The sequence below is a fragment of the Argiope bruennichi genome, chromosome 5 (assembly GCF_947563725.1).
Source record: "Argiope bruennichi chromosome 5, qqArgBrue1.1, whole genome shotgun sequence".
Classification (NCBI taxonomy): Eukaryota; Metazoa; Arthropoda; class Arachnida; order Araneae; family Araneidae; genus Argiope; species Argiope bruennichi.
In genome coordinates, this window is record NC_079155.1 from 25,508,261 (window position 1) to 25,532,056 (window position 23,796).

Sequence of the window (23,796 nt, forward strand, 5' to 3'; positions counted from 1 at the left end):
TAATTAACAAAATTAATTAATTAATGAAATTAAATTTATCTAATAAGCTAAATGAATCCCTTTTCTTATTCTAATTTTAAGCCTAAAAATATTTTAACATCTGACTAGAAAAAAATGGCCCTTTAAAGGGTTAAGGGAGATAATTGAGAAAAATGAAGTGTTTAAAACACAAACTGAAGTATTCCGGGGCCTGGTAGATCAAGTAATAGCCGATACTCAGGCAAAGCTACTGCAAGAAAAATAAAAAATGAATTGAAGTTAGAAGTAGAAAAGTTAAAATTGAGTCCAATAGAGAAAGAAATAGTTAGATAATGCTAAAAAAGAATCATTAAATAATATGTAAAGTACTGAAATTATGGATTTGAGTTCATCAACTGTTGAATTAGAAAGCTTAATAAAAAGTATTAAAACTAACCATCCCCGTACCATGTAAATCGGAATCATTTATTTTTCAGCTCTTTGGAAAAAGCATTTTCCAAAACAAAAATGTTTCAAAAAATTTGAAAGCAGAAATTCTGTTGAATATTTTGGGTGAAAAAGTCAGTAATTTGCTAATTTATATTAATCAAGAAGATATTATTATAAGAAAATTAAAACTTTAGTTTTAAAAGAATTTGAAACCACCCCTCAAGAATGTTTAAATAACTTTTAAAAAGCTCAAAAATCCCCATCGGAGAATTTTGGTTAATTTGCATCCAGATTAAGTGCATCTTTTGACTACTATTGTCAGTTGCGCTAAGTGAAGAATTTCCAATCTCTATACAAGCTTATAGCTTCAGGTAAAATTTTCGAAACTCCTGATAGAGAACTAATTACTCAAATTGCGGTAAAACAAGGTGAAAATTATTTTAAACCTCATGAGCTCGGTCAAGAGTGTGACATTTTCTTATCATCGATAAGTAAATGCAAAAGTGAGATAAACAATAAGATCGTAGCAGGGGAAACAAAAGATTTATGGGAAATAAATCGCTAAAATTTCTAAATTGGTGTTCTGATAAAACCTTTTCTAAAGTATTTGTATCAGAAATAAAGAATTCAAGGTGTGTTATGTGTAAGAATAGTGCCAATCATCCTCTTTATAATTGCCCCCAGTTTAAAAAAACTTTCTGTATGGGAAAGAATGATGTAGTGAAACGAAATGATTTGTGTTTCCGTTACTTTTTATTCCACATAAAATTCGTGATTGTCGCTTTGATAGAAATTGTTTTTATTGCAAATCTCATAATCGAATGCTACATTTTCCGTGCGAGAGAAATAGTAATTCGAGTTCACCGTCTGAAAGTATTACGATTCGTGAACCAGTCCATAACGAGGAGGTACTGCAGAGCCAAACGGTAAAAGAAATAGCGGCTAATACCCAATCTAAGATAGTTGCGACGAGTTTTCAAAAGAGTCAATGTAAAAATGTCCTTCTAAGTACTGTTCGTGCATTAGTTAAAAATAAATATTCAGCGTTTGTGGAAGTTCGATGTTTATTGGACGTAGGAAGTCAATCTTTTTTGTGTACGAAAGCTTGCGCAGAAGACTTCAGTTAAGATTGGAAGGAATCAATACTGTTGTTTCTTGCATTAATGACGCTGCTATGGTGATTAATAATTGTGTGAGAACAACTGTTTCAAACAAGAATAGGAACTTTGAACGAGAATTGTCGATGTTAGTCGTAAAAAAAATCAGCTATATTACCCCCAACAAGGTAACTGATGTAAGTATGGAGGTATTAAGGTTTCCATCCCTGACTGCTCGTAGTTTTAATATCCCAGGAAAGATAGACTTACTTTTAGGAGATGAAGTATTTTATGAATTGTGGAGACTTGGACAGTTCCGTGATTTCAATTCATCATTGTTGTTACAGAATACAGTTTTTGGTAATGTGGTCAGTGGTAGTGTAGATGAGGCGAAAGAGAACAAAGTTCATTGTGGATTGATTTTAGATGTTGATTTGAATCGTACTTTGATAAAATTCTGGGAAGTTGAAAATGTAGATAATGAAGCCTCTAAGAGTCAGGAGACATTGCTGTGCGAGGAGCATTTTGCGAAAACCCATAGGAAGAATGATAAGAGTCGTTATGTGCTTACAATGCGTTTGAAAGAAGATCCCTCTTGCTTGGACCTTCAAAGGACATTGCGATAAAAAGACTTAATTCGCTGTGGAATCGCCTGTCGAAGGATTCAGATTACTTGTCGTTATATTTAGATTTTATGAGAGAATACGAGGAGTTAGATCACATGGAGAAGGTTGATGAGAACACTGAACCATCTTCATCTCATTATATACCACACCATGGAATCTTTCGTCCAGAAAAGTCGACCACTAAAATTCTTGTAGTTTTTAATGCATCGTCTCCTACAACTAACGGCATTAGCTTAAATTACATTCTGCTGAAAGGAGAAGTTATTGAGGACGTATTCACGACCATTACCGGTTTTTTGGCGACACAAATTTGCCTTTACCGCCGATATAGAAAAGATGTATTGGCAAATATTCATCGAATCAGATCAATGCAATCTTCTGAGAATTCTATGGAAAACAAATTTTGACGATGAACCTACCACATATAAGGTGAAAACTATAACTTATGGAACGTCTTGCGCTCTCTTTCTTGCCATAAGAACTCTTAAACAATTGGCCATAGAGGAGAATTCCAGATTTTCCTTGATGTCTGAAATTCTACTGCATGACAGTTACAAGAATGACATAGTCAGTGGCTCTTCAACGCTAGAGGGTGCCAAGGAGTTACAACTTCAACTTATTTTAGTTATGCAGTCAGCGGGACTGAAATTACATAAGTGACATACCAATTTTGGAGAAAGAATCAAGGCCATCAGAAGAAAATTATAAATTTTATAAAGAGGAAGAAACCAAATCATTGGTATTTCTATGGAATTCTCATGAAGATTGCTTTGCTTTTCAAGTAGAAGTCAAGCCTGATCCTTTGTATACTAAAAGATAAATATTGACAACTATTGCCAGAATTTTTGACCCACTTGACCTTCTGGGTCCGGTAATATCTAAAGCCAAAATGATCATGAAAGACCTATGGTATATAAACATAGATTGGAATAATGTTCTGTCTGAATCAGAATATCGAGAACGGCGTCGTTTTCATCATCTCAAAGCCTTAAATGAAACTTTGACTAACAGAAGAGTAGTTCTTGACCAGCTAACCAGTGTCGAGATTCATGGCTTTGCAGACGCGTCAGAACATTGCTATGGTGCAGTTGTGTACTGAAAATCAGGTGATGCACAAGGAAATAAAATGATTAAATTAGTTGTGAATAAATCTCGAGTAACACCGATTAAAAGTTTGACGATTCCAGGCTAGAATTGAACGCCGCAGTCTTGTTGTCAAAATTTATGAAAAAAGTTGTTGTTTTTGATGGCATTTGCCATTGACAAGCCCGCTGATTTCGAATTCAACGATTTTAAGACGGGGGAGAGCGTTTCTTGTTTTTAGTAGCACCAACTAGAGCCAAGACTATGATTTTGCTACTGACGCATCACATTCGCTTTCACGGTCCCTTTTTACAGGGGGTCACATTCACACATCTCACAGATAGAACAGATGAAGAACAACCATGCACGAACCGGACTCGAACCCAGGACGCCCAGATCACGTGGAAGACGCGCTACCTCTATGCCAGGACGCCGGCATGAAAAAAGTGAGGGCAGCAATCAAATCTACAGTGACTGATGTTTGCTATTGGTCGGATTCGACTATTGTGCTTTCGTTGCTCCAGAAACAACCAATAGACTTAAAACATTTCGTCCAAAGCAGATGTCGTTGCTCCAGAAACAACCAATAGACTTAAAATATTTCGTCCAAAGCAGAGTAGCGACGATTCAAGAAAATGCTAGTACTAAACAGTGGCATCATGTATCTTCAGAGCAAAATCCGGCTGACATCTTATCTCAAAGTATAGACCCCAAGAAACTTGTGACTTATGATGGAATGGACCTGATTTCTTGCTGACAATAACTACCCGAATCAGCCGGTTCTTATATCAGAAGCTAATAAAAAGTTAAATGTCAAAATTAAGAACAATTCTAAAAACTTTAAAATTTTTAATATTACGGAAGGACATTTAATATATGAATTAATTAAGCTTAGTAATAATTATATGGCTATTTTGCGTATTCTTAGTTACATTTTTAAGTTTAGTAACAATGCCCAAAATCCACTCGGGCGTACTTCAGGTCTTTTCGGCAGCAGTGAGTTGAAAAAAGTTGAGAATTTCTTTGTTAAAACGATGCAGCATCAAGAATTTGCTGCAGATATTCAAAACCTGCAACTCAAAGGATTCGTTTCTCCAAACAGTAAGTAAAAGGCCTCAACCCAATTTTGGATGATGATGGTATTTTAAGGGTTTGGATGCCGACTAGAAAATTCAAATTTAAGTTTGGATCAAAACACTCGACAATTTTGCCAAAAGGTAATAAATTTACTATGATTATTTTAGAGTATTATTATAAAAACCATTTGTATGTTGGTGATGATTCGAATTTATTATGTATTGTTCGAGAAAAGTTTTGGCGACTAAGTGGTCGTACAATTTGTCGTAAGGTAATTCATAAGGGTATTCCGTATTTCAAATCAAAACCCATTGTGTCTAGTCAATGAATGAGCAGTCTACCTAAAGACAGAGTTTCAGCTGATTTTCCTTTTAATTGAAACCGGTGTAGACATTTGTGGTCCATTCATGATTAAATATAATAATCAACGAAAGAGTACATTACATAAAGTGTATGTATGTGCATTTGTGTGTTACATAACAAAGTCCACTCATTTCGAGATTTTGTCTGACTTGACATCTGAGTGTTTTATAGTCCCTTTAAAAAGATTCATTGCGCGGAGAGGCACGTATGAAAAGTTATACTCCTACAATGCAACACATTTTGAGGGTGCCAATAAGATAATTAAAAAGTTTCTTCAGTTAGTGAAAAATCCCGAAATGAAATTCTGGCTAATTATTTGTCTGAAGAAGGAATAGATTGGAAGTTCAGATCTCCCAGGTCACCTCATTTTGGTGGCCTTTGGGAGGCTGCTGTCAAATAGTTCAAATTTCATTTCATAAGAGTTTCAAGGGGAACGAATTTAACTTTTGACGAATTTCTAACATTAACAATCCAAATAGACAATCTTGAATTCGCGCCCACTCTATCCATTATCAGCCAATGCAGATGATTTTAGAGTTTTGACACCTGCTCATTTCCTGATCAATAGACTAATGAATTCGATTATCGAACTCGATTTAACCAGGTTTAAAGAACATCATCTTAAAAAAAAATAGCAAAGAATTACTAAATTAGTGCAACAAATTTGGAAAAAAGGGCACCGAAGTTACCTGAACAAATTTCAATAAAGAAATAAATGAGTATTCGAGAAAGAAAATGTTCATGTGGGAGATCTCGTGTTGCTAGTAGAAGACAATTTGCCTATTCACAAATGGGTTCTGAATAGAATTAAAGAAATCTATAATGGGGAAGACAAAAAAAAAAAAAAAAAATCTGAGTGGTTGCCCATGCAAAAGTGACATTCATGTAAAAATATTTGAGCATAATATGTGAATTTGTAGAATTATTATTGTTGTTGTTGAAAATAACCATATTGAATTATTACTATATATTACTTGTCATATTAAGTGCTTAGTTGAATGCTTAAAACATGTAAACGGGGGAGAACGTCCACGCGCTTTTCACCACCCCGCCTGATCACGTGACTCAATGTGTTGATGCATATTTTTTCTGTTCTCTGTTGTGTTGTAATAAAAGTATGTGTTGGATATGGCGTGGTTATTTTGAGGTGTAATATTGTAGAGATAAATAACAAAATGAATATGTTGTTTGAAGTGTTAACAATATGTCCGTCGATGTGTTGCGTTAGGAGTAAACACTGGTTTTTCAGGATGGAATTTAATTTGAAGTAAATCTTATACATAACTTGATGGGGGTCCCACCTTCTATAAAATACTTTTTAAGCATCAAATTGTGATGGTCATCAAATCCATGTTTTTAATAGCCATATGCGTGTGCTATTTATTGTATAAATGAACCTTGTTATATTCAGACCGCGGTGGCCTGGTGGTAAGGTCTCGGCTTCGGAACCGGAGGTTTCAGGTTCGTGACCCGATTCCACCGAAGAACCGTCGTGTAAGGGGGTCTGTTGCACGTTAAATCCGTCATGACCAAACGTCCTCCCGCTGGTGTGGTGGGGTGTGGAGAGGGGGGTGCCAGCTCAGGTGTCGTCCTCGTCATCTGACCTCGGTTCAAAATTACAAGGTCCGTCCCAAAATAGCCCTAGTGTTGCTTTAAACGGGACGTTAATATAACTAAACTAAACTAAAAATCTTGTTGGATTCAAGTTCTCTGGTATCGTAATGTATTTAAAAACCTAATTGCCTGGGCTATGGAAATTCTAATTATACATTGCCTTCCTGGATACTTTTTTTTAAATTCATCATCCCAATTGAAGTTTGCTACAGTTAATTGGCCTCTGACTGGGACTTCAACTGCTTTGCTTGCAGAGAATCAAGCATGTTGTGACTATATCAATCTGTGGTTTAATTTGCGCATATAATAAACCGAAATTTCTTTAGCTTTGAATGATGGAAGAAAATCCAATGAAAGTTTTATCATAGCAATAATAAAATTTATTGTTGAAAATTATGCAAAAAACGTTACTAACTAACCTAATATTTTTTTAAAGAGCAACTTTTTGAATTTCAAAATAATATAAATTTTCGTTCAATAGTATTTTCGAAAACAATCGCGGAGAAACACAAATATTTCTTAATGTTTATTAATTATAATTTTTCATGATTTTATTTTTTTAAGAATAGGCACGGTACACATTTCTATCCTCCAAAGTATATTTGTGCCAAATTTGGTAGCTCGAGGTCAAACAATCGTTTTTGTAGAGCTTCAACACACATGAACTTATCTTTTATTATTAGAAGATAAATAATACGTCCTTGTATTGCGGATTCTTATTTGGAAGTCCCCTCTCTTATTTCTTAGTTTTAATGTCGTACCACACATTGTCTTCGATGAGTAAGTATGTGCCCAGACATTGCAACCTTTTTTCTTTTTCTTGTACAATAAGAAAGTATCATAATAGTCAAAAAATTCAAACTAGAGATTTTGACGCATCTCCAGATTTCCTGAGACTTCTCTGTGACCGAAAAGCAAGTTTTTGAAATAATGCCTATCTGTCTGCAACAATGACAACTTAAAGACGCTTTGAAATTTGATGTTTACACTAAATTCGTAGATTTCTATCAAATTCAGGATTGGTGAGGACCGAACTCGCAACGTTGGGGTTTGTAGCCGAGTAACAAGATCACTAGACAAAAGTATACACTCGTATCCCGAGGTTGTTATCTGACTTATAAGCTTCATCACAAAATTTTGGAGGAAATCCATTCAAAAGTCTGGGTGATCATAAGTGAATAACTACAAAATGTAAAAAGCAGGATAAATTACATTTGGTACTCAGTTTGCGAATCTAAAATTTGGATCTGTATCAAATTTGGAACCAGATTCTTTAAGGTATTAACCGTGTGCCGATCTGTACTTTTGCATGCAAGTAAGAGCAATAACTGAACAAAATGACAAATAAAGGAAATATGGTATGTTATCTAGTGACTACAATTGTTTTAGGCAAACTTTTGGTTCCAATCGGTTAGAAAAAAGGTCTAAAATACATATTCGAATTTCTCTTTCTTGCGTATGCCAGTAATTTATATATATATAAAAAAAAAAAATACCAACAATCGATATTTTGTAACTATTGTTCACCAATGTCATGCATTTAATGCATAGATAGCACTTTTCTTTACTATACTGCGAAGCACATAATTCTCATGTCTGGGTCTCTGTAAATAAAAATCTGAGCACCCGTAATATCCACAGCCTCAGTGAATATCCATAATTTTATTCGCAGAAGACGGGGTGAGGCATAACATCTTTATTAGAGAATATACGCGAAAAGTGTGAAAAAAACACACTTTCCCGAGGTTACTTTCTCGTATTTGAAGTAAACAAAAAGAAAATATCGCTAAAAAGATTCAAAAGCGAGATTTTTACAAGTCTCAATATTTCAAACAACCTATGAGGCCGGAAAATACATCTTGGGGGTTATGTCTATCAATATGATAACTCAAAAACGCTTTGAGCTAGATGGATGAAATTTGGTACGTTGTCTTTATCAAAATCTACAGAGTACACAAATTCTATAGGTTTCTACCAACTTTTGAACGAAATCTATTTACAAGAAGTCTGTCTGGCTGACTGTTCGAGTACATTTAACATGATAACTGTAAAACTTATAGAGCTAAAAGAATGAAATGTAATACAAAAATTTACTATCAAAATATAGACTTGAACTATATTCGGTCAAAGACTTGACCATCTGTATCTATAATTTCGATACCATGTTAATGCAATATGGAAACAATTAATTCAAGAATGGAGCCACTTTGGTGAATGAAATTTTGTACTGATCTTTAAAAATAAATAAAATGTTGTTCTGTATTATAGTTTAATTTTAGTCGGTCAGCATAATAATAATAATAATAATAATAAATAAATAAGGCGCCGAAAAGTATATTCAGTTTTTCAGTATCAAGTATATTCAGTATATTCATTTTCACACAAAATGCTATGTGTGAATATAAAAATCTGAGTAGTCGTGACGTTCACGGAATTGCTAAAGGTTCGCAATTTTATGCAGAGGGACCTTAATGAGAGAGATTAATACCTTTATCATAGGATGCGAAAAAGTTTTTTGGTAATCGTCCTCACTTTTTTTTAATGCGCATAAAATAAGGAATCAAATCGGCATACATTTAATTAGTATGAGTTAACCATCGGCTGTCACTCTATAGCCTCCAGTCTTTAAAATCGTGTGCGTATAAAAAACTTATATTTTGGAGGGAATTAAAAAAAATTGGCGAATAACAGAGAAATTGATTATATTTGGAATCCTAAATTTCAGTGTCATTATTTTTAATTCATATACAATTACTAAATTTTCATAAGTTGTTTATATTTCAATTGATTCCAAAATTGTTCTTATATAAATCTTGAATCATAAAGCTAATTTTAAAACAGTATTAAATTTATGTGAATTTTGTCTTTCAGATTTCACTAAAATCATAGTTATTCTACATGAAACAAGTAGAAATACGAAAGATAGAAGCTAAATTTCAATGTGGAAGATCTTTACACCCAAATAACGTAAGATATTCTAAACATTCTACATTATTTTCATGATATTATATAGCGTTTAAAATATCAAATAACATTATAACTCACGAGGGTAATTTAGAAAATAAGTTCCGTTTAGCAACACAAAAGCAAAGACAATGTCATTTGGAACTAATTCTTATGAAATAACAAACTACAATGATTAGACTATTTTTTGACATAGTTACCACCACTGTTTAGGCATTTATCGTATCGGGGTACAAGTATTTGGGTATTCTCAGGAAAGAAAGAGAACCACTGATTAACAACGGATCTGACCTCGTCGTGATCCTGGAACTTCAGCAAGAAAGGACTTCAGGTGCTTGAAAAGATGTAAGATCTGGGATGTAAGGGGGGGGGTCAAAATCTTCCCATCTGTTAGGCATTGTTATATGTCATGTATGATATGTGGGGGCGCCTTTTCATGAATGAGCAAAATTTTGCCTCGAAGCATGCGATACTTAATTTGTATTGAGCGATGTAGTTTTCTGAGCGTCTAGAAATTACGTGCTGACTGAAATCCACGAACAAAACGCCATGCAAGACCCAAAACACCTCACGCCCTTCATTGAAAGCCGCACTTATCTTCTGACAATGGAATCGCTCATTGCATTGGGTCCAAAAAATATGTCTATAAATTTCACACGCTTTAATGTTGCTCGCATTAAGAAATGGGACCATATGTCGCATGCGGTGGGATGCTCGATTGTTTTAAACATTTTTAACTTCCACTAAACAAGCGTCGAAATTGCTTCTCCCTGCTTGCCAGTGACTCAACAGAAAGAATTCGTTATTCTTGAACTAACGAACACAGCTATTCCGAGTCGAAAATTGAAAAAGGGATTTACTTTCTGGATTACCTAAATATAATATTTAAAAAAAAAGAAGAAAAAAAAAATGATACTGAATGGTGTTTTAATGCTTTTATATAATTTCAGATGTTTCATATTGGAAAAGAAAGAATTTTTCAATCGATTCTTTCATCTTATACTGTTAATTCCAGAATTTTGTGCATTTATTGAATTTTGAACATGACAGTTCTTATATGTTAATATATTTATTTAATCTAAAAATTGATTTTACGGGAGCGACGTTATCTAGAACTCAAATAAGTACAATAATTTTCAGATTCCAAAATATTTATAATAATTAAATACATTGAAGATTTAAAATGTAGAAAGCAATAAAAATGTTTTGAACATCGTTTTAACACAAAGTAGGGAATCTAAAAATTGATTTTACAGAAACAGCATTTTCTAGAACTCAAATACAATAATTTTCAGATTCCAAGATATTTGTAATTGTAAAATATACTCAAGATTTAAATTGTAGAAAGCAATAAAAATGTTTTGAACATCGTTTTAACAAAAATAGGAAATATTCTTTTTTAATCTAAAATTAATCACTTTTATAAAGAAATTGAGGCACAATGTAATCACAAAGTGTTTAGACATTGTTAAAAGTTAAAATATATTATAAATATTATTGAAATTCCAATTTAGAATATTTCTATAAGAGTTCCACGCTCTTACAGTTTCATTTAGGCATTCATATTTCGGATTTTTTAAAAATGTATAAAGGTAAAAATTAAAACCTTAAAATAGAGATATTACTAATGAGAAATAAAATATTTACTATGCTAGTAGACTATTAATAATATAAATGTGTGCAAATTAAAATATTAATTCTTTGAAATTTAGTATATTATTAGATAATTTCTTAATGATGAAATCTTATGACTATTTAAAGTATGGATGTATATTTAAAGAAAGGGGACTGATTTTGTTTAGTGGGTTGCATCCTCAACATGGTCGCATGTTCTTCTCAGAAAAGATTTAGATGTTTTAATTTTTTTTTATCAAATTAAATAATGACTAAAAATTAGAAGATGTATAAAAAATTTTAAATATCATTTTACTCTTGTATTAAAAATGAAAATTAATTTTAAATTACAATCTCATAGCCAAAACAGAAATCAAAATTTGTAATGCGAAAAAAGTAAAGGATTACAATGCCATAATAAATATTATAAGAAACCCCGGACCTCCATTTTATGAATATTGAATCGAATTGTAAATCTGAATATAATTCCAATTTAATTGAAACTTTATTTAACTTTTAAGAGTTTGCTTTGGCTTTCAGCTTTTTGATGACACAAATTCTTTTCCTCGCCAGTATCCTGATAAAATGCTTAAAAAAAATGTTTTTAAATCAATTACTTTTGCCGTTATTTAAATAAGGTTTTTGTAGTCTGTTATTTGTCATCTGTGAACTCATAGTAGAATATATAAATAGACTAGACCTATTCCTATATAATTAACATTATTTGCTTGAACTTTGATATTAATCACTAAGTAATATGCACTTAGGAATTAATTTCGATATCATACGATCCGAATTCGTAATAAATCAGTTATAAAGCAAACATCTTGCTAGAAGCCATTTAAAATCAGTTTTTTTTTTCTTTCGATAGTCTTCAAAGGTCTTTGAAATGTTGATACAATACTTTTTGGCTGAGAAATGTCAAACATAAATAATACTAAAGTAATAATACATACATAACTATTAAAGACTGCGGTTCAGTAGTTTGACTTTTACAGACGTCTGAAGAAAATAGAATAATGAATATTATTATAGAATATGAATATTATATCAACAATAGTATCCAGATATTGTTACAATGTACACATTTATGAAATAAAAAATTGAAAATGAACAAATTTTGTATTTGTAATTAGTTTAATAGAAGTGACCCCGAACCAAACCTAAAGTTTACTTACAGATTCAGAATTCAGAAACCTTAAAAAAATATATGCCCTTTCCTTTTAATGCCTCAGAATTTATGATTCATACTTTAGGGAAGGGTGGAATCGTGACCTCCGAGAGACAAGGCCTGCTGGTTCTATCACTTGCTCCTGCATGAGTCATCATTGCTAGGCGATCGAGAAGCAGGTTAACAATAGTCACTCTGCACATTTTCTGAGCGAAGTGAACGACGGCTGGCGTTTATAAGCCTTCATTTTTTTTTATATTTTTATATTTATTTCTTGATCCAAGATGGTGTTATATTGAATTGTGAATATTTACGTGAATATTGATGGTGTTATATTGGATGAGATGCAAAACAAGTTTAGGATACAAATTATTGAAGGTAAGTGTATTTCTTTTATAATCCTCAATATAAACTTAAAGTGTTATTGAATCTGTTACTATTAAGCCTATTTGTTCATCAAGTTCTGCTTTAAAAAAAATTATGATTGCGATTTAGTTTTTCAATATTATTTGTTCTCCCAATGATGTAGCGTTGATTAAGAATGAACTTAATGAAATAAGAATAAATAGTTGTAATCTATTCATACAAATTCTCTATTTCTTTATGTCAAAAATCGAAACGATTTTTAGACTATCATTTGTATATCTATGACAGTCCTGTCAGGGTTCTTACTTATTCGATTCTAATTCTTAATTTTGGCATAAAAATTATGTTTAAATAAGCTCTTTATTAAATTTTTTCACCAATTAATCTCAAGCTTATCTTTTATTTACTATTTAATTACATACAATTTATAAAGTTGCATCCATTATCTCTTGGGTATTTTTAATCATGACAGTGAGTTTTATTTTTAAAGTTACAATGTAGATTAATAACACAATGAATATCTATAAACAAAGAAATTTATATTACTTTATTTGAACTTTTATTTTAATTGAATCATTTATTTTTTGGTAAATAAAGTTTACCTTTTCTTTTTTTTTAAAAAAAAAAAAAAGATGCCATATAAATGCTCAGTTCTAGCTTGCCGTGGAAATTATGATGAAGAAAATAAAGTCGCTGTTTTTGGATATCCCAGTGATGAGGCTTTAAAAGAGAAATGGCAGCATGCAATTCCAAGAGAAAATTTTACCATTAAAAAAATTCTAAAGTTAGCAAAAATTAGCATTGATAATTTAATACGTTTTAATGTTTTGAAATAATTTCAATTATTTTTAGGTGTAAAATATTATAATTTGTGTTAGTTACAGTCTTAATTTTTGTAAAAAAATTTAATGTCATTCTGATTAATTAAAATTTATTTAAGATGCATTAATTTTAGTTCAATCCTAGCTTCACAATTTTGTTAATGTAAAATATAAGCCACTCAGATTTTTTTTTTTTAAATAAAGCATGAAAATAACTGATTTTTAAGCATTTTTAGAATAAAATGCTTAAAAATCATTTCATAAAAACATTTTTAGAACTTAAAAAAAAATCCTCTGGATTTGTAGGTTTATAAATATAAAAAGTTATTCTACATAATAGCGAATTTTTTCTGCGGTTTTTTTTTTCTCTCTTTTTCTTTCAGGTATGTGAAAGACATTTTAAAGATGGTGAAGTTCTTTACCTTGTTGGTGACTTTAATAAACCTTTTTTATATAGTACTTATTTTATATAGTAATGAACCTTTTTTATATAGTACATAAAAATAATTGTTTATTAATCACATTTTAATAATATTTCTATTTTGTATATGTATGAGTTCTGAATAATTGTATTTTTTTCTTGCTATTATGTTGGAATAAATAAATGTTTACTAATATATTTCTATTTTGTATATATGTATTCTAAATAATTGTATTTTTTGTATAGTACATAAAAATAATTGTTTATTAATCACATTTTAATAGTATTTCTATTTTGTATATGTACGAGTTCTGAATAATTGTATTTTTTTTCTTGGTATTATGTTGAAATAAATAAATGTTTACTAATATGTGTCTTCATCTGGTTCATATTTTATAATTTCTTAATTTATTCATATTGATTAACTTAAATATGTTATTTCTTTATACAAGAACAGCTCATAGATTTGCTATGTATTTTTAAACAAACATTTCTAGTAAAAAATTTTTAATCCAATATTTATATAAAGCATAAAAAAATGAATGAATAATCTCATTATGTTACTAATCAAATTTTTTGTTTACAGCAATTTTTATTTTCTACATGTAAATCTTTTACTATTAATTAGCTTCCTTTTTTTAAAAAAAATAAAATTCCTGAGAACTAAAAAGTTTCCATTTCAAAGAAAATTTAATGTAAACATCTATTTTACACAAACAGATAATAAATAATTCGTAAATTAGCTTTATTATGCACCTATTTAATAATTCGGTGATTGTGTTTTTAATAACGAAAGTTGTCAAGAAATTGTGATATTCAATATCGGAAATTCTCAAACCACGATTATAATTATTTAAATGTTAATTTTTTAAAATACAAAGTAATATTTTTTTAATTAGTATCTATGCAATTATTTGATAATTTAGAGAATTGATGAGGAAGCATAACGCTATACATCGCAAATTACGCGTCCTCCGTCCTTCTCGGAGCGTCCGCCTAGCCGTGATGACTCATTACAACAGCCAGGAGGCCTTATCTCTCGGAGGTCACGGTGGAATACGTTGAATCTAACATTAAGTAGCATGCGCCTAAGAATTTGATAACATGCAGCATTCTGTTCTTTTCAAATATCTTGTAATACTCTGAATCATGGATTCTTGGAAACTTGCGAACTCGAAAGTTGCAATGCCATTGTAAAATCAACCATTATATAATATTTGATTTGGTTTTTTTTTTAAAGAAAAATTTTGTTTTTCCAAAAAAAAAAAAGAAAAGAAAACTAGGGAAATTCGCAATTTTATCTTGACTTTTATTTATCTCAAAAGAAATAAATATCATAAAATTGCAGTCTAAACAAGGAAGACTGCATGGTCTGCAATAGTTAATGTTATAGAAATTCCTAATTGAAATTTACTTTGTTATCATCATAAAGAAGTTCATGGGAGAAAAAAATTAGGCGTCTAATTTCTTATTTATGAATGAGTTCTGGCTAAAATTAAGATAATTGTCTGATTTTTATCGTCCGATAATGTTTTTAATTCCTTTTTTTTATGTATTGTATCTTGAACAACCTTGAAGCAGTGGTATCTCAAAATTCAATTTAATTATAGTTTGGAATAAGTAGTGTTGTGAAACGATTCCTAGTGTGACAGTAATCAAATAAAAAATACTGAGAAGCACATGTTAAAGCCTCAAAATCTTATGTTGGTTAGGTAACGAGTTTGGAGAGTTATATTTGGCATTGGTCGTGCTGCTTTTGGAATGTAGGCAAACTGGCAGACGAATTTCTGTGGTGGTTTTTTAATTTTCTCAATGCCCGGCAGCGGCTCACCGGGAGCGTTTCAATGTTGAATTAGTCATGTGTAGCATCTCCCCATGCTTATTTATCCAATTAGTTATGTGCAGCTATATTTGCTGTTTATTTATAGATACTTAGCATAGTTATTTTTAAATTATTTCTCTTTCATTTCGTCATTCACTTCATTACTACTTATTCAAGATGCTTGCTAGAGCTACGTTTTATCCAACACTTCTATACAATATTGTTATGGAAAAATTAACATCAAGGACTTGGTACGACCGTATTGATGAAATTGTTATATTGGGAGCCTTGCCATTCCGAAATATCACTGATAAGGTATGTATTTATAATGATAAGGTAATTAAGTATAAACATTTTAAATAGATCAATGTATCCAAGATACATTTGTTTACTTTTCTGTAAATTTTTATCCATATGTTTGTATATATTTTATTGAAATAAACTTCTTTTGATCTACAATTTTAATTTTTATGAAACATTTCAACTTTTCTTATATAATGTTATTTGTTATGAAGTATTTTGGTGTAACTTGTGATAAAAGCTTAGCATTTAGGAAATAAATCATATATAAAATTTCTTTTCAAAATCTGTGCCTTGTTTATTTTCTTCCTTGCCAAATTGAATTTTTTAAAATTTGTTTTTTGCATTCTATATGAACAGGTATTTATTGTAACTTGTCATAAAAGCTTAGAATTTAGGAAATAAATCATATATAAAATTACTTTTCAAAATCTGTGCCTTGTTTATTTTCTTCCTTGCCAAATTGAATTTTTAAAAATTTGTTTTTTGCATTCTATATGAACAGGTATTTATTGTTTTTCAATTTAGTTTTAGACATAGGTTTTTTTCTTTTGGGAAGAAGTTGTTTTAGTGATGTTTTTATCTAAAAAAGTTCTGATTAAAAGTAAATAATAATGCAATTTATTTAATTTATTTAAAGTGTGTTTCATTAAAATTTATTAATTTTGCACTTTTCCAAAATACATTGTTTTTGATAAGATGGTGTATATTTAATCAAGATTTTTGTTGTATGATTATATTTGTTGGTAAAATTACAGTAATTTATTTATATTTTTTATTCAAGTTGCTTGATAGTAATTGCCATTTTTCTGTTATTTGCCTTTCTATTTTATTTAAATATTTTCTCTTAATATATCTTATTTTTAATGGACATCTTTGAGAAAAAGTAACAGAAAGAAATTATATCGCATCTGCTTCTTTTCAACAGACAAAAAAAATTTGAATATAAATGTCATATTACCTTAAGGAGATGGGAGCTCCAGCTGTTTAAAAGAATTTATTAACTGACAATACAATAGAAAACCAGATACTCTTTTTACTATCTTATGCTATAGTAAGAGATGTTCTTAAAAGTAAAATGATTGACAGATATTATTTACATCAAATAAATAATTTAGAAAATCATTTTTTGAAATGTTTTAGCTAAGTCTGTATTACAATAATATTTGATATTGCATTACGATTGATTCTAACAAAAGATGTTAGAAATTCTTAATCTTGGGCTTCTTTATTATGCATAAAAAACTATATTTCGTATTGAAACTTTTTATGTTTTAGAAGGAATATAAAGTGCCCAATAGTTTAAAGAATAATAGATTTATTCTGTTATATGTTGTCTTTATAAAAAATATTAAATTATATATATATTATATTTCCTCTTTAAAGAAAATCCAGGTAATTTGCTTCATAAGATAAGAATCATTTATTACAAAGTGGTGTAATGTTTGATTATAGGCTATATGCTATTATATTTTATATTAGATATTTCCTCTTATTTTATAATATTAGCTTTCATTTCAGTTTTCATTTGTCAAATAAAACAAAGCAGTAGAATTTTATTGCTATTTTTCGTAGTTTACTCATGATTGGCAACTTTGTTTAATTTTTTTAAGTACTTATTATGAAAAAAGAAATGTATATATCCTATTTTATTTCTGTAATTTTAAAATCTTTGAATTGTATCATAATCACAAAGGAGAAATTAAATAACCTTTAAAAATTGATCCTATTTCAAGTATGTAACTGACCTCATGATACAGCAGAACATAATTTTTAAGACTGAATCAATGGTTTAATGGGTAATATAGTCGAAAATAATGGTTTCAATTTTGAGGCTATCATTTACAATAATTATAGAAGGATCAAAATGCTCTTAAAAAGTTATTATATTGTGATGAGGTTTTCAAGAAAAATGTGTATAGTTTTTTTTTTTTCTAGTAAAATCAATCTGTGATCAGATAATTCTTGATCTTTTTGTAAAATCTGATTTCAAGTAGAATCTTAATAGAAGCTGATTTTTGTTGAAATTCCTTTCACTAATGTGTGGAAGTTTCTGTTATATGACTTTCATTATTTTAGACCATAACTCAAAATTACAAGAATTATTCCTAAATGGCTGTAGTATTTTGGTTTTATAAAATCAGGAATTAAAAAAAAAAAAACACTAATCACTTTTTTTACTTTTAGCCTTAAAGTATAAATTAAAGAAAAATATTATATAACATTCTCAATTTAATAGGATTGCAGCATTTGACATTTTATAATTTCTAAATATTTTGCTAAATTGTCTCCTCATTTTCAATGTACGAGGTATATTTCTCTGTGTGTATTTTTGAAAATATCTTTGGAAGCCCAAGATATAGCCAGCCCAAGTTGAATTTCTAATATTTTGACTTTATTATAGAAGTGAAATTTATAATGCACTACAAAAGTTAATCTTGAAATCCAGTATATAAACTTTATAGTATTCATTGAAGTCTCTCTGTAACTGTGATTATTGATTTAAAAAAATATAAGGAAAAAGGAAGATTGCAACAATGTCAAATAAAAAAGAGTGAATGCCATCACACAATTATAATATAGGAATAGGAATTTTCTTTTATATTGTAATGCAATAATAGAAATGGTAAGAAATCATTGACATAGTGCCATAGTTAATGGTCTTTCAGCACTGTAACTGCTTTTGGATTTTAAAGGGGAACCCAAACAAAGGGAAACCCAAAATGAGAAAAAAAAAAAAAAAAAGATAAATTTCGGAAAAAATTTTAGGAGGATCCTAAGTCTCTAGTCCAATAAATGCTTTCAAAGCCATTAGGTATATTTTTAAGTAAAAAAAAAGGCTGCAAGTAATACAAGGAATTATATGTTGAGCTAATAAAAGTGCTTCTAAAAAATTACAATTTTTAAATTTTTATTCTCTTTCAGTCCTCTTATAGTTATATTTAATGAAAGATTTGACAAACTAATATTTTAAAGGGAAAATAAAAATTATACTTCTGACTAAGATTAAATGAAGCTTTGGAATGCACTATTTTGGATCAATTGATGCCCATTTTTATTGAGCAATAAAATATTAGTTTTATTGCTCATTACATCCTCCTTACATCTTCTGAAGTATTCTAAAAAGAATAAAAAAGAGTTAATTTGGTCAGTTGGATATTTGGTCTTTTTTAATTGAAAATGTATGAATGTACCAAATATGTTTAATAAGCCTGAATGACTATATAAAAATTTAGTAATTTTTTTTTTTTGTCTCAAACAATATAAAATATAATTTTGTGTTAAGAATATCTTTTTTAATTGTAAGTATGTGCTATCTTGAATGTCTTGGGACACTATTAAAGTGGATACTCTGTAGAACTATTAGTAAAGATTTTTCAGTGTAATTTTATTTTCATTACATAGTGGAGAAATGACATATTAGAATTCATATATATATATATATATATAATATATTTTATTCTTTACATGTATGTGCATAGCTAATAGAAGAAGAGAATGTTAGAGGTGTAGTGTCAATGAATGAAGATTTTGAATTGCAAAGATGGGTCACTACAGAAGCGGTATGTTAAAGAACTATTTTTTACATTGTTCTATTTTGCTTTTTTATGTTTAAATTAATTTACAAATGTAGTTTTTCTGGATTTGTCTGTATCTCATTTATAAGTAATTTAATTATGAAAATAAACTGTATTCACTAAATTATAAAAACTCATATATATAGTTGAAATGTTATTGGCTGTTATTTATTTTGCTAATTTGGATTAAAAATTAGTAATCTTTCATTATAAATTTTGCTGAATATATTGTCAGATAGATTATGATAGACAGAAAAGGCAAATGAACTAGTTTATATCAACTTAAGGCTTTATTTTCAAATAAAGATTAAAACTCTTCATGTACATTAAGAATTTTCTAGTATATTTCTAGAGATCAAGTAGTAGAAAACAAAACTTTCAAAAGAAATTGGAATATTAGCATCAAAGAATTTTTTTTTTATAATTAACATTTTTATTTGGATTCAAACTTAAAATATTTTATTTTGTCGGCATATTCTTAACCATTACAGAAGTGGCAAATTAATTCAAAATGGCAACTAAATTAATTCATTGTGATAATTAAATTCATATTAATTAAATTTTTATATTAACTCAAAGTAATTAGAATATTATTCCCTTGTCTATTTTTAATATGTTAAGTTTGTAATTATGTATATCCATATATTACTTTAGGGAAGAGAAAATGTTTTTTTAGGACTAGTATTCCCTTCTTTTTAATGATAAAAATCCTACATTATTAATTTCTTTTTCCCTTAATTTTTTTTTATATTTATCTTGAATTTGAGTTATTTGAAATTAGGTTCAAAATTCAAAAATATGTAATATTACTTGGCTATTTAAGATGGAAGTTACATTTAAAGATATAATAGTACTATTTTAATTTAGCCAAATGAATATTTAAATACTGACGGAAGTTATATATATTAAAAATATCTTCAAAAACTATTATATAATTTTAAAACTATCATCCTAAGAAACGTTTTTTTTCTTCTTTCTTTCAGGAGTGGAAAAACAAAGGTGTTAAGTTTCTACAGCTTCATACTCAAGACATTTTCCATGCACCAAGTCAAGAGAAACTTCACAGAGGTGTGCAATTCATAAATGATTTTATTGGTACTGGGAAAAGTGTGTACGTTCATTGTAAAGCTGGAAGGACACGAAGTGCTACACTAGTTGGATGCTACTTAATGAAAGTATGACTGAAAACTTTATCTGAATGATGTAATAAGATTATGTAGAAAGAATTATAATTATATATTTTTTAATAATTTGTCCACTTTTATGAATTTATAGTAAAATTTTTTTTTTAAATTAAAGTTTAAAAGTATTGGTTTGTTTGAATCTCTACTAATTTTCATATGCCATTTTAATCGATGAATAATCTGTTTTGTCAAAATAGTGAGTCAAAATTGCTTTGCAGTTTCAAATAACATTGAGTGATTATATTGCAATACTTTATAATTACTATTTAGAATATCGAATATAGAAACAAAAGGTACATATTATCTTTAAAAAAAAAAAAATCTTTCTACATTTTTATAAGTTGTTTATATTTCATTATACATGATTATTTTTGTATTCATTCCATGTATTTTTTGAGAATGTGTGTCTCTTATTATGAGATTTTGTGATATATATATTATTGTCTTGTACTCAAACAATGTTAAATTAAAACAAGTATATTAATATTTAATAGCTGAAATAATCTTTGAATTATCTGTCACCTGATAATCAAAAGACTTTAAAAATTAGCATGACATAAAGATAGTTATCCCTGAAAGTAATATTTGCTTCTTTTAAGTGCAAAATTTGTAAACATGATTAATGTACTCAGCATGATTAACCTTTATTTTTTATGCTTGTTGAGTGTATTTTGTTACATCTTTATTCTTATTGGTTGAATTCAAGACAGTAGTTTTATTCAAATCAGTTGAATTCAATCTGTTCGTAATTTGCATTTTGTTTCATTTAGGAAAGATGTTTGCTGCATTAATCCTTTTTTTTTTTTTTTATAAATGAAATTTCTCAGTTCTATATTTTAACTTGTGTAGTTTTTCAGTATGATTTAACATTTTTTAATTGTTTTATTTGTAAATATAGAACAACATAATAGAATTTAATAATAATAATTGAATAAAACGATTTTTAAAACTAATTCATAATTTTAGAACAGAAATTTTTTAAATAGAGATACGGTTATGAATCTTTAATACCATTTTTTGCTAGTTTAAGACTTTTTGTTCAAAAAAAGATGTGTCAAAAATTCTTAATAGATATTTGCTCAATAACCTTAGTCTTAGCAATGAAAATGAAGACTCTGGAAAATGCAATAATTATGGCAGCATATCTGTTAGCACTTGGAGAATTTTATACTGCATCACACATTGCCAATAGACTATAAAAGGTGAAGTGCACACTTGAGGATGGGATTCTCTGGAATGTTGATCGCAGACCCATCTCTCTGCTTGCTTACATGAGTGCTGTTACTATTTTCTATTTAGCGATTTGATGTCTGCTTGTATTAAGTACCTACTAATGCTGTTCTTTGTGTATATCTTGAGTCTATTTTTACTACCTGAGTTTTCTATTTTTGTAAGAATAAATTTTCATTTCTGGTCATCAACATATTGAACTTCCACCATACAAATGAATTCTGTAACAATAGTTGTAGCCAGCAATATATTTTCATAGTACATAATATTTTCTTCATTAATTGATTTTCATACTATATAAAAATCATTTACTAAATTTTTAACTATTCTTTGCATTTATTTATATAGTTGTGATTGAATTTTAAAAATCTGACTGAACAGAGTATCTTGTATAGTTAATTTTCATTTTTCTATTTTTAGGAACAGAATTTCTTAAATGATGTTATTTTATAAATAATAGTTATATAATATAACATCATTTATGATACAAAAAAAATGAATTTTATCAAGTTAGGAATTATGTTATGTAGTAGGAATTGAAGTAAATTTTAATATTTATTTTGAACTCATATATTAATTAAATATTATTTTCATTTCTAGCGTCATAACTGGACTCCTAAAGAGGCTGTTGATTTGATGCGTAATCGTCGACCACATATACTGTTGGGAAGGAAACAGTTGGATGCATTAGATATTTATCATAGAAATCATGTTTTAAAATAGTCAATATTATCTGTGATTTAAAGTGCCCATTCAAAATTTGTTTTATTATGTACAAAAAGGGATTGTATTAACTGGTATTATAAAATAGTAACTGTATTTATTTCATTTGACAGAATTTAAAAGCATAATGCATTTCATGCAATAATTTCAAAGTGACATTTTAAATATGTTATGTAATTATTTTTCTATATGGGATATGTGTATTAATTGCAGGCTGAGGCTTGATTTTATATTCTTGTACAAACATTGTTTACTTGAAGTTTATCGAAGCACTTATTGTGAATGTGCTTTTATATTGCACTTATCTGTAGTGTTCAGTGCATTATAAATAATTATAAAGATATTTATGACTCTTAAGTTTAATTTAGCTATTAATTTCTCTACTCCAGTTAAAATAGATTGACATAGTTATCAGTTACTGAGAGATGGTAGCTGGAAGTTTTAATAAACAATTTTCTGGAATAATAATGAGATTTTAAAATCACTTGTAAATTCTTCTGCAGTATATTTACTAGCATTAATTTTCTTTTCTGATTAATCAATGCAGACTTTAAATTCTGCATAATTTTTCTATAACAAATATATTAGTCTTATCATTACTCTTCAAGGATAATAAGATTCATAGTTAAACGAAAAAGTTTGTTTAAGCTATGAAATATTTTGTTCTAATTTTTTTATTTACAACTTTAAGAATATATCTAAGATATATAAAAGGAAATATTTAGAGTATTTCATATTATTTTGAATTGGTAAGAAATAATATTGTGCATTATAAAATTTCATTTACATTTCTAAATTGAATAGAATTACTTGAATTTATGATTCTCCATCTCATTGACTACTTGACATAGTCTTCATGGTGCATTTCATATTTCTTCTTCTTTTTTTTTTTAGTACAATAATTGAGCATCTGTACTCTTATATGTCATGATATCTTTAAAAAAATATTTTTGGGGGAAAATAAGAATGAAATTTCTTAGAATTTTTGTTGGGTTTTATTTCAGAATTTTATTAAACAGTTTCTTTAATTATAAAAGTGGCCAAATTAAGTTAAATAATTAATTAGGCCAAATTAAGTGCCAATGAGAAATTATCTTTCTATAATATGTGTATTTTTATTGACATGTTGAAAAGATTTGTTTTTAACATATCTGTCAAATGCAATTTCTCACTCAAAAAATGTGTAAAGATAAACATAATGGAGAGAAAAAAAAATATTTTAATATATAATTGCTTTTTTGATGCATAATTAAACTAATTTGGAAATATCATTATATAAATTCCAAGATTCTTGATTTAGAATTTATTAGTATATTGTAGTTTTGAAAGAATAT

The 23,796-nt window shown here is 28.7% G+C and overlaps 1 protein-coding gene across 1 annotated transcript; it reads left to right on the forward strand.

Moving 5' to 3' along the window:
• Positions 1-15,265: 15,265 nt before the first annotated feature.
• On the forward strand, positions 15,266-23,076 carry LOC129968925 (phosphatidylglycerophosphatase and protein-tyrosine phosphatase 1-like). The gene is made up of 4 exons (XM_056083272.1): positions 15,266-15,762; positions 19,230-19,310; positions 20,309-20,500; positions 22,340-23,076. The coding sequence occupies exons 1-4, from the start codon at positions 15,625-15,627 to the stop codon at positions 22,460-22,462; spliced, it is 534 nt and encodes a 177-aa protein (XP_055939247.1). The 5' UTR covers positions 15,266-15,624; the 3' UTR covers positions 22,463-23,076.
• The last annotated feature ends 720 nt before the right edge of the window (positions 23,077-23,796 follow it).

Bases quoted from the DNA above. Each gene is read 5' to 3' on its own strand.
- LOC129968925 (XM_056083272.1), top strand. From the start codon at position 15,625: ATGCTTGCTAGAGCTACGTTTTATCCAACACTTCTATACAATATTGTT. The intron at 19,311-20,308 runs GTATGTTAAAGA...TCTTTCTTTCAG, and splicing joins GATGGGTCACTACAGAAGCG to GAGTGGAAAAACAAAGGTGT. The intron at 20,501-22,339 runs GTATGACTGAAA...TTTCATTTCTAG, and splicing joins TTGGATGCTACTTAATGAAA to CGTCATAACTGGACTCCTAA.